Source organism: Spea bombifrons, chromosome 4 (assembly GCF_027358695.1).
Source record: "Spea bombifrons isolate aSpeBom1 chromosome 4, aSpeBom1.2.pri, whole genome shotgun sequence".
NCBI lineage: Eukaryota > Metazoa > Chordata > Amphibia > Anura > Pelobatidae > Spea > Spea bombifrons.
The window spans coordinates 63,418,649-63,430,855 of NC_071090.1; the positions used below are offsets into that span (position 1 = coordinate 63,418,649).

Below are 12,207 nucleotides of genomic sequence, written 5' to 3' on the forward strand. Positions count from 1 at the left end.
TATTTTCAATGTAATTGTTTTTTTTTATTTACTTTTTTACTACTTTTAAGCAGGAGAAACATTTTGTTTCTCCCTTTTCTCACTTTGATGCCCACTATAGCCAACTACAATGTAGTAGATCAATAGGATGTGTAAGCATTCACAACATCAGCACAGATGAGAACACCTCTTTAAGCATTTTGCCAGCATTAAAGTGTTACCAGCACTTGTTCCAAGTGGAATTATAACAATAAATACCGATAAGAATAATAATCTGTCTTCAGATCCAATCTCCTGTTTGCCCTCATAGGGGCTCATGTCCTAAAGTATAACACAAATGTACATTTTATTCTAATATATTTGCAATTTTCTGAACAAAATTTAAGTAATATAAGTATATTTTTTTGCCTTCAATCCAAATAATGGTCTGATATTATCCAAAATAAACAAGGTGGAAATTAAATTACAGAATAGTATAGATGACAATCAAAATATATTAAATAGTCATCACGGATTATAATTTAGATGATTTAATTTATATTAACACAGATCATCTGGAATCTTTAACCTGATCTCTTAAAATCTTATAAATATTTAATACAATTATGTCCATTTTGAAAATTTCAATTATCTTCCTATCTGTTCTCTCAGTGTGCTTGTTTTATAGTTTAATGAAATATGATATTTCTCATTCACACTGCAGATGTCCTGGAAGGATCTATAGGGCGTCAAATTATCAATTATTTAGTCTCGCATTGCTGGCTCCAGCAAAGATTGATTATCTGAAATTCACTGGAGCTGATAACTCTTCATATTATAATTTCCCCAGATGCATCAGATCCACAGACTTCTACCTCTTCTCTTCCGCTTCATTTTACAATCTAAATTGTATTAATATTATTTCACTAATAAGTAGCACATCTTCTCCAAACTGAAGAACTTTCAGAGACAATGAAATGTATACTCTGTCTAGATTAAATGTGTAACTGATGAGTAGGAACACCATACAGTTTAATTAGAATTCCAACACATTTTATTTTCCTATTTGTGGCTTAATGAATGTCCCTACTTGTACAATCCTGAATAAAAAGTAATAAAAACAGGATATTAGCCAAGCAAAAAAAAAAAAGAATGGTCATTTATTTCTGTTTTAGGAACTAATGTATTTTTAATTTATTCTTGCTCATATATGCAATGTATTTAGAAACCTCCATAGGTGCTGTACAGGCTCTGGCTAATGAAAACCACTTAATGGCATTTGTATCTACAGTTATTTGGCCAATTATCAGCCTTACATAATGAGAAATAGGATGATCTAACTAATTTATAAAAAGCAAGAACTCACAATTAGAACTATGTAAATAGTTAAAATAATGCTGCATTTAAATGTTATGTTTTATATAGCTAGCATACATGTTTTCTATTTTTTTAAGAAAAAAAAATTCAATAATAAGCTATAAATTTAGATGATTTGGATGTTGTCTTTGTTTTGTATATGGTCCATTCCTTTTGGGACAACATTGGACCCTTTGGATAAAATTCTGAGGATTCTCTCTCTCTCGCCATAGGCTACTTACACCCTGTAGAATACACACCACAAACTACGTTTAGTCTTTTAGAATAAATACATTGCAGTATTTATGTGAAATGTGTGGAATGTGCGAAAAAAACAAACTATGATTGCCCAAATGAATACATAGTTTAGCCATCACATTTTTGAGAATATATAAATGTGTTGGAATTTAGCAGCCTCAAGAGCCTGCCAAAATTGACTGGCACATCTTGATATCCAAACCACAAACATTAAGGATGATACAGTTTTAGACATTGCCCCCATCATGAATGAAGCCTCTATAAATCACCCCCATTCGGTTTGAAAAATCACCTACCAAAAGGAGGCTACAGAGTAAAAAATTTTTATACTAAGCAACAACCTGAAATAGAATAACTTACATTCCGCAGCTGATCAAATGCAAACTGGAAACCAGTTTTATAGTCTGTCGTTCCTTTGGCTGTAATATTGTTAACAGCTTCTTTTAGCACCTTCTTATTTCGGACATTGGCTTGGACGAGGTGGTGGAAGCAGCTGACGTCATGAGCATTGTTGTTAAACTGCAAAATAAAAACAAAAGCATTTTAAAAAAACATTAATTCTGTTCTAGATATGCAGTTTGGAATCTGTTGTAGAAAAAAAGTATACAGGAAAATAAAGAAATAAATAAAATGGTAATGCACGCTATATATTCCCTTCAGTCTATTGCCAATTAAAAAGCAATGAAGCTGCCATTGATGCTTCCACTTCCATCTGTTTGCTCTGTTGGATATTGATTTGTTGGTTCTGAACACATATGTAGCATGGTTTTTTATGTAAAATTAATGTTGCATCAAATTCAAATCTGTTTTGCAACAGGAAAGAAACTTGAATGTTGGGCATTCTCTCACATGTAAAGCTTGTTAAGATGTGAGTTATTGAAACCTGTGTAATTATAGATTGCCATCTGCTTCTTAGCTTTTTTGCCCCTCCGTTGAAGAAAACCTTGTAATATAGACTATACCCAGCACATTTACTGATGAGTGGATTTTTAACTAGTGCTAAAAATAAAAATTATGTATATCAAATTAAATATGTTGGCAAGAAACTAATAGATATGCTGCTCCACTTTGACAAAATGGTAAACTTTTTAGCATGGAAGTAAATCTTTGCAGATTGTGTATTCTTTCAATCTGTGTACATATACATAAAACAACATATGAACCTTGAAGAACCCTTTTTTCTCCCTGCTTTGATAATTATGCACTCCCTGAAAAAATACAGAGCCACAAATTTTACATGATTAAATAATTATTTTTGGGACGGGGTTGGACATGTATCAGGAATGATGTTTCTACTTCTATATTTAGTTACAGAAGTGTTAAATTCAGTACTTAACCAATATTAACCCTCAAAAAATCTTTTTTTGTGGACGTTAACCATAGGCAAACCCAACACGTCACATATTTAACCATGGGTCTTGTCATCTTTCTGCCAATTTTGCACTAGCTGAATATAATCCAGATGTTTAGTTTAGGGATTCATGATACTGTGACTTCATATTGGGATTTTTAACACAATTCACAGAATAGCACCTGATGAGATTTTTACTAAAGAGATTAATGATTGGCATTTTTCATTTATATGAACTATATAAAACAGAAATTTTTATTTCTACATTCATTAATATGCTTTTTTTCAGTTGTACAGCATTTAAGGCTCCAGGAGCTGTAAAACCCATTTACCATCATAATCAGTGTTTCTCTATAACCAAATGTCTCAATTTCCTCATCTGACCAAATGGAATCTGAAAAAATAACTCAAGTTGGCCTGTGATGATCTAGTGATCTAGAGATTTCATTCATGCACATTTTAATACAAAAATGGTTAAAATGTTGATGGCCTTTCACAAATAATACGGTATATTGTGTCAGTCTTCCTAATCACCATGGTCTTTCAAAATTCTACAACTATGAAGTATTAGAAATATATTTTTTTTTAGGAAAACTATTTTTGCACAGCTGGTGTTTGGCCGACGGCCTATTCGAAATGCATAGGCCTGGAGCTTCAGCGCCATCAACACCTATATTAAATGGGCCGGGGAGGAAAGTCTCGCTTTCTAAAAAGACCAAAACTGAATGCATGTATTGATCAAGGCATGATAAAGTGTGCTGGAGTTCATGCAAAACCCGAGGTGAATTTTACCTCAGTTTTAGCATGAAGTGTTCTATTAAGCAAATGACTGAACATTACTCTCTCATAAAGGTTAAAAGAGGGGGAAAAAACACATAATTAATGATGATGATCTCATTTGGTACAACTGCTCGAATTACACCAAGGTCTACTAATAGGCAGTTATTAGACTTAGAGAAAAGTAATTGATCAATTGTAACTCCTAATGAGCTTTCAGTTTAAAAAAAATGCAGTATTTGTTCATTAAGTCGTAAATCAGTTGACAGAGCTCTTGCAATTTTTTGTGCTTGACAAGGACAATTCCGCTTTTGATTTTTGTATAATGTTTAATGACATGAGCTATATTTTGGGAATGGGAGAGGTAAAAATGAAATTCATGGCAGACTATAAAAAATTGACATGTTCAACTATATGCAAAAAATCCCATGATCCGCATTAGCTGTCAGCGGATGCATAAATTTCCATGAATGTACGGTTCTCGGCCGGTTGAGCTGAATATGAAACTCTGATTAGGAATGCCATGGTTTGCTTTGTTTTGCATGGTTTACTAGCTTTGCTTTATCTAGAGAGCAATTCAAAGAGGCAAGTGATGCCAGTTCCAAATTTGATGCCTGATATATCAGCAAAGCACATTATATATAACATGGTACTGAATACGAGATCTAGCCTATAGCCAAATCCAAGTAACTGATGCATATTCAGTCTCTGGTGTAATATATTTATTCTGTTGCCTATGAATGCCCTAGGTAAGTTAAACATAACCTTAAGACTGATATGCAAACTTTTATTATGTTTAATCATTCAGGCTTCCAGCAAAGGCCCCGTTCGGCATTTAGATGAATCTCTTCAATTTATTTTGCAATTATATTTTTATTATGATCCTAAATATTGGAGTCACCAAAATAGATAACATTATATTGCGTCAATTAATAATGATACGTGAAACATATTAAAATCTAAAAATATAATGATAAATGATGCATCATCTAATTACAGTTGAAGTTGTTATAATAGTTAAAAGGTGGTATTATATTGTATGCATTCTCTGGATGGATTTTAGTGTAACGACATGCATAAAACTTTTAAAATGAAGGCACAGCTCTGAAATGCACTATACATAAATTGTAAGATTTAGGGGAATTTTCCCATGCTGTGCAACAAAACAATAACATGCATTACTGTATTCCAGTTAATCTGTATTTTCTATGCATAATCTAAAACAGTGTTATAAACCATATGATAAACAGATTGGGTGAAGTGCTTCACCATTTCCATGGGAACTGAAAAATGCTCTCATAGAAACATAAAATTTGTTGGCAGATAAGAACCATTTAGCCCGTCTAGTCTGCCCATTTTTCCTGATTTAAGACTCAGGCCTTTCTTCTGTTGTCACTGACAACTCCCAATGCTATATGCTACCTTAGGATTCTTACATCCCAAGTGCATTATTTTACATTTATCAACATAAATCTTGGTTCCACCTCAGCTGTATCAGACTGTGACTGCACTTGTGAGTAAGTATGACCAAATGGCGTGTAAATACAAAAAAACCCAAAACATTTAGTAATAGTTGTAATGCAAACACTTAAGCCAAGTAAAATACATATATGACAACATGTGCACACCTAAAAATAACCCTGCTTTGAAGTCAAAGTTTCCAGTGCAGGTAATGACACAAGGCCTTCCATAATACATTGGCTACCACACTTTTACATATGTCTGCTACCTACTTTATACATAGCTATCAACCAAACAGAAGGTTGTAAGAGCCAGAAAATGTCAAATGTACAGTTATACTTAACTTCTAAAAACAATATGCCAAACATAACTCATTTGTTTTTTCAGCAAGAAACAAAGATAAACCATGTAAAATAAAAAGGACAAGCTAACCCAATATCATTACTTCAAATCAAAACATAATGAAAACCAAGACAAACTAAGTTGCAAATTAGTAGTACAGAGCCAGCACAACTGTACCTGTGCTTGCAGAAATATGCATAATTACCTTTAAAGATGTCAATCAAGCATTAAAAGGTCCCTACTAATAATATCCCCTCCTCTCAAATAACAGTACTGACATCATTCATTTTGACCACTAGATGGCAATAAAGTATCTATAGCTTTAGATGTTCAATAACACAACACATACACATACATCTATATACATATACATTATATATATATATATATTTTATATTTATGACACCCCACTCAACCCCACCCTATCCTTCCCTAATACCATCACCTGTTTTAAGTTACAACCTCCGTCATGTTGATCAGTATTGCTTCAGACCTGATGACGAGAGGATAACTCTCGAAAGCTTGTCTTTTAAATATTATTTTAGTCCAATAAAAAAGGTATCAATGCATACTCTGCTTTTTTAACATTGTGTCTAGTGGACTATGGCTAAACGTATACACACACACACACACACTGGTTTGCACATAGCTGTATCACATTGACTAATAAACACAAGATGCTATAGAATCAAATTGTTTTTTACCACCGCTATGAAAGCCGTTGATGCATATATCTTACCATTTATATCAATAAATAATAATGAAGTCTGTCAGTTGAATAAAGCCCATACGCATATTTGGGATTCTGGTATCAGTCTGTCATGGGGCATTTAAGTGCCCCAAATAAAGAAGGTGTGTCTAGACCAGTCTATAAGCAGGGGCAATACACTGCTCCCTCAAAGGAGTCCATCATATGAGTCCAGTTAACAGATGTCTCCCAATTGAAATATGCATACTCTTTTCAAACTTAACATTTGGCTTTTATAAAGAAGCATCTCTTGACAATTTGTGTGTCGCAATGCTTTAAAGGAAAATTATTTTACATGTTATTACAGGGACATACAAAATGTTCACAACTATAAAGCTATATATTCATCCATCGCAAAGCTGGTTTTTTTCTGAACAACATTAAATCTCATTACAGAAAATACAGCTTGGTAATTACCAACAATACCATAAGCATACCAGAGCATTTAAAATAAAAATGACAGAAACTGCACTAAACCCTAGTTAAACATAAAAATAATTTGTATAAGGAATATAAGGGGATACACAGTACTTCACTATAGTAATCATCGTCAAGAGATATACATAGACAGTTGTTGAGTTGATGTAACAATCTGGGTGATTAGGACTGAGCCACTCTAATGCTTACCACAGACATGGTAAGGAATTAGGGTTTGCTTAGTAGATAACACAGTTAGAATGTTTACAAGTATGCAGCTGGTTTAAAACATTATACTTAGTTACACGTTTATTTTTTTTTTCTTTATTCATACACTTCTTTTGTCTTATCTGGTCTCCTGTATTATAAAGGTATTAGAGTGAATCCCTCCAGTTTCTCAAGCCAGGAAACGTTTATGTGATTTTGTCAATTAGACATTCTTTCAGTGACATACTTATTGTACTTGTGATCGCTTTGTACTGTGTTACCAAATGAGAATGTCTAATAAATGCCCATTAATAAAATCACTCCTCTAAAACAATGAACCAAATTGGATTCAGCTACCTGATATATTAATCATTGGTGTGATGTAGTAAGTGAGAGAATTATAGAGGGAATTTAGTCACTGGCTTTTGTAATATTGTCTAGTAATACTGATTAATATAGTCGATGGAAAGTTGTCAAAACCAAACTACTGATGCAGTAGATATACAAGTAATTGGTATTGTCAAAGTATGACCAACCAATACAATCAGCACTCTGCCTATCCAGGTTGGACTCATCAATACATTAGCTTGTCCCATTAAAAAGTGAATAATCTGCAAAAGTCTTTTCACGGTATAAAGAACATGATGAAAAACATAATGGAATATGAAAAATGAATGTGGCAGACATTCCACCCAATCTGTGTTGGATAGTCTTTAGGTTGCGGTACTTTGTATTGGTCCAACAGAGAAATACACTATACAGACAAAAGTATTGGGACACCTAACCATTACACCAAGAGGGTGTAACTTTTATAACATTGCATTCCAAATACATAGACATGTAGTTAGTCCCCCTTTGCAGCTATAACAGCTTCCACTCTTCTGGGAAGGCTTTCCACAGGACTTTGGAATGCTTCTGTGGGAATTTGTGCCAATTCATCCAGTAGAGCATTTGTGAGGTCAGGAACTGATGTTGGACGAGAAGGTCTGGCTCACACTCACCCAACCATGTCTTTATTGACCTTGCTTTTTGCTCTTGGGTACAGTCATGCTGGAACAGGAATGCTATGCTTCCCAGAAGAGTAGAAGCTGTTATACTCTTTAGATTGTAAACTCATTTGAGCCCTCTTTACCAGTTGTTTCTGTAAGTCAAATTGTTATAAAATGCGTGTTATGTCCTGTTTACTTATTGTACAGCACTGCAGAATATGATGGTGCTATATAAAACAATAAATAATAATAAAAATGCAAAAAGGGGACAAACTACATATTATTGTCTATGTAGTTTGAATGCAATGTCATAAAGCACCTTTTTGGTCAGGAGTCCAATACATTTGTCCATATAGTGTAAATGTACAGTGATATAACCTTTTGAAAATGAATTCTCATGTTTCTTAATATTCAAATCATTTATAAAAACTATATGCATCACTTACAACGCTCCAACAATATGCAGAGAAACTGGTTATATCGGTTGATCTTTTATTGAACATTTGAAGGGAGTTTGAAGACTGAGAAAGAAAATATGTATTCAAGGAATCATTTTCATCCATCCAATATTTTCTTTTGTCACCCACTAAACAATTTCACACTGTACAACATTATTTTTCTTATTTAATAGGGTTACACATAAAATTAAACTAAAACATTTTGGAAATTAAACTGATGCATGCAATTGCTATTTCCATTCTAATGCAGGCAGAAGAAGTGCATTATGATAACATAAAAAGGCACTCAGATTTTATGAGAGGCTTGATATTGTCAGTTTCCATAATGATAAGAGTCTCCATATTACTGGAATTGTGCAGCATGTCAGAAGATTTTTCATGTAGTGCGTGCTTTAAGGTCTAAGCCGAATAGACATCTTGTCTAAAGACAGCAGCTAGGAATTAGACAAGCTTCCACTCTCACACAAGAGAAAAATAATCTGTGACTTATCATGTAATATAACAATATGAACATTTATCCATTTGAAGAATATCTTCAATTATCATTAGATGTTCTAATCCATAATCGGGGTCAGTCCTGGGCCAGGAGGCTGACAGTGGCTATTGCTTTTCCATCGTTACAGAGAAGAGAAATAAGTACTTGGGTAGAAGGGCAGAAAATTAAGGAGATCTGTGATGCAGGGAGGGTACTCCAAAGGTAGGGGCTCATGGAGTAGGATGCATATAACTCTCTCAGGGCCTTATTAACTTTAAAGGGGAAGTCCCATGGCCAAAAAATCACCATGAGCATACAATACAGTGCTCTACACATTAATTTAGTTTGGCATTGACAATTATCAGTTTTTAACTCATTTTGTCCCAACAAACTTCCTTTATCTGCAGACCTGGAGGCTGCAATTGTTGATATTTTGAGCAAGTTTTGCTGCTTAGACACCTCACTGGGCTGATTCTTCACAGCAATGGTAATGAAGTCTGTTCCTTTATAGACTCTTCAGCCAGAGGGTCTGGCTTGGTGAGCTGTTGTATGGTTTACTACAGAAAGTAGAAGTCTGTTTAAGGAGGCTGTTTGTCTAGTAGATCAGACTGATATACAGAGTTACACAAATGGAAATCCAGCTGTCTGAAAAGCATATTATATTATATAAAACTAAAAAATGTTATATAAAAAAACAGCCCTGTTTGTAATTTACCTATTTTTTTAAAAAAAAACTTGAGTATTTAATATTCAGTTTATCTGATACATAGCAAAGAAAGCCCAAATAATTAACACACTAATATTGCCAAATCACAGGTGTTTTCAATGATATGATATCCATTCAAATGTAATTAACTAGATCTCATTTTAAAAACAAAGAATGCGAATTGTGCTTTCTCATCAGATATTTTAATGAATAAACTATAAGTTAATGTATTCTTTGTTCTAATTTGCATATGAAAGGATCATTTCATTAAGAAGGCAATGTACCCCGGGGGGGGGGGCGATATAACTGATGTCAACAAATATATTTATTCGCAACCATTGAAAATATATTGGTTTTGATATTTATTTTTCATTATTGTACTCAGTAGATGGTTTGTGAAGATATAAGCTCTGCTCCTATAATTAACCTCTTCAAGACAAAAGGCTTTTCGTACATTAAAGTCTGTGTAATTTGTTTTTCTTTACAGAGTAGGTAGGTACCAATGCTGAATAATACTGTTTATGTTCAGCCATATTCACTTATTACAGAAATACACTACATACATAGTTATTTCAAGAGTGCTACATCAATCCATTACCCTATATTTTTTATAACACTTCTGACTTTAGTTTGGGGCTAAGAAGGGTATCTTTTTTCTACTTATAGTGGTATGAAGAAAGGGTATTGGAGCACTTTTTAAGGTTTTTTTTTAATCTTTTTTACTTTTTTTTTTAATTTTACTTTTTGCCCAGTGAAATATGGACAGTAAATGTCTATTTTATTTTATTTTTTTCTCCCACTGATTTTGCTTTTTGAAAATATTGTATTTTTTTTGTTTCTCTCTCTAATCTCTACTGTGCTGATTACATTGTGATCAGCAAGCAGGGCTCTGTAGCATGTTAGAGAGGGCACTACTTCGATGGAAAAACACTGGCCCAGAACAAGAGACATTCCTCTCGTGCTACTTATCAGGGTTATTGAACAATGCTATGCATTTGTTTACACATGTTATGTACTTCTATTTTGAGAGATGCACATGTACTTAAAATGAATAACCTTGAACAGACATCTTGGTTACATTATGTGCTGTTTACCGAGATGAGGACAATGCTACAGTCATCTGAATGGTACGGAATGTACAATTTTAAAAGAACATTTATTGAATAATTGCTAAAACAACGCAGCTACAGAAAATATAAAAGACAATGTTAAAAACAGGACTCAATGGATAAAAGCCCCAAATTATACATGTTTTAATTGTCCCCTGCACACATTTTTATATTAAAACATGAGATGTATAATGTTTTGGATGTGTTTTAGAAAATGTTTGTGCCATTTATATTTACACAGATCAAGTAATAAAATTGATATTTTAAATACAGGGATCAGGAACACCTTTGGCACATTTGCAAATCCCAAAGAAAAAAAAAATAGTTTCAAAATGTAATTATTAAGGGAATGAAAACTGGGTAACTAGTAAGGCATTTGACACTGCCCCTTATAGAAGACTCAAATAAATTGCAGTTTTTGGGTTTGGATGGATAAGGTAATGGTTTGGGCAAAAGGAGACAAAGTTGTAGTTACATGTGAATATTTGGAGGAAGGTCTTATTACTAGTGGGGACCTACATTTTTAACAATTTTATTAGAGATTTTACAAAAGGCTTAAAAGGCCAGGTACATATTTTCATAGAGGATACAAAGGTCTGTGACAATGTAGACATGCATTATGCAATAATCTAAATGTCTAATGAATTAAGCAAATCAGAAGAATGGTCAAAAATGTGACAGTTACAGTTCATAATTATTCATTTTAAGGCTAATTATTTATAAAGACTAAAGCTCCCAAGTGAAAACCTCCTGACACTCTGAAGTTGAGTGCTGCAAGGTGGGTCATTGCACTGGTCCTACACCTCCCTACCTCCAGCATCAACAAAGGTGTCACCTAACACCTGAAATGCAGGGGAGTTGTAAGAAAACCATGTTTTCTTTGTTATACATATTTATTCACATTAGGTATGAGTGATAGGAACATGTGTTTTAACAGCGTGACAGAACTACTAGAGGGTCTCTATGGAATTCTTGTATGATGTAGTAGGTACATGAGATCTATAGCTATATCCTTGTAGAGATTGCCATAGAAGGAAATCACTTCACCCTAACTGATATTGTTAAAGGGTATAAAGACTCAGTTAGAAGGTTACCTCTACCTCTCCCTACACCTTGATCCTCTACTCTCTCCCCATCAGTTTGAGAAAAAGAGCCTACAGCACCCAAGTTCCATCACCCCCTTCCACTCTCATCTGTCATCAATTGGTGCTGTATGTATGTATATATAACAAATGAAGCAATTTAAGAAAGACATTTACGCTGTGATTTTGAATGATCTTTGGTCATAGAGACATTAAGATATTAATGAAAACAAATATTTGACAGTAGTATACTAGAATAGACACTGGATTACATTTCCGAGACATGCCTATCCATGTTGATGCAGATTGTAAGGTCCTGCCACACCCCTCATCAACTCTGACCTCACCTCTATTTGTTTCACACATAAAACAGATAAGTGATGTATATATTAGAATCTGTAACAGAAGCAACATTTGCTGACATCAAATACTAATCCACACTCATGCTAATACCATATACTATTACATATACACCATGATAATACTCTAACATGATACTGGAACACCTACTCA

At 33.7% G+C, this 12,207-nt stretch overlaps 1 protein-coding gene across 4 annotated transcripts in view; it reads right to left on the reverse strand.

The window, feature by feature from the left end:
• Positions 1-12,207, reverse strand: part of CACNA2D1 (calcium voltage-gated channel auxiliary subunit alpha2delta 1) — a 247,077-nt gene that overhangs the window by 56,878 nt on the left and 177,992 nt on the right. For all 4 annotated transcript variants that reach the window (XM_053465052.1, XM_053465051.1, XM_053465049.1 and 1 more), the window contains exon 11: positions 1,933-2,091. In XM_053465052.1, the coding sequence (XP_053321027.1) occupies positions 1,933-2,091 (159 nt within the window). The remainder of the gene's footprint in view (positions 1-1,932; positions 2,092-12,207) is intronic.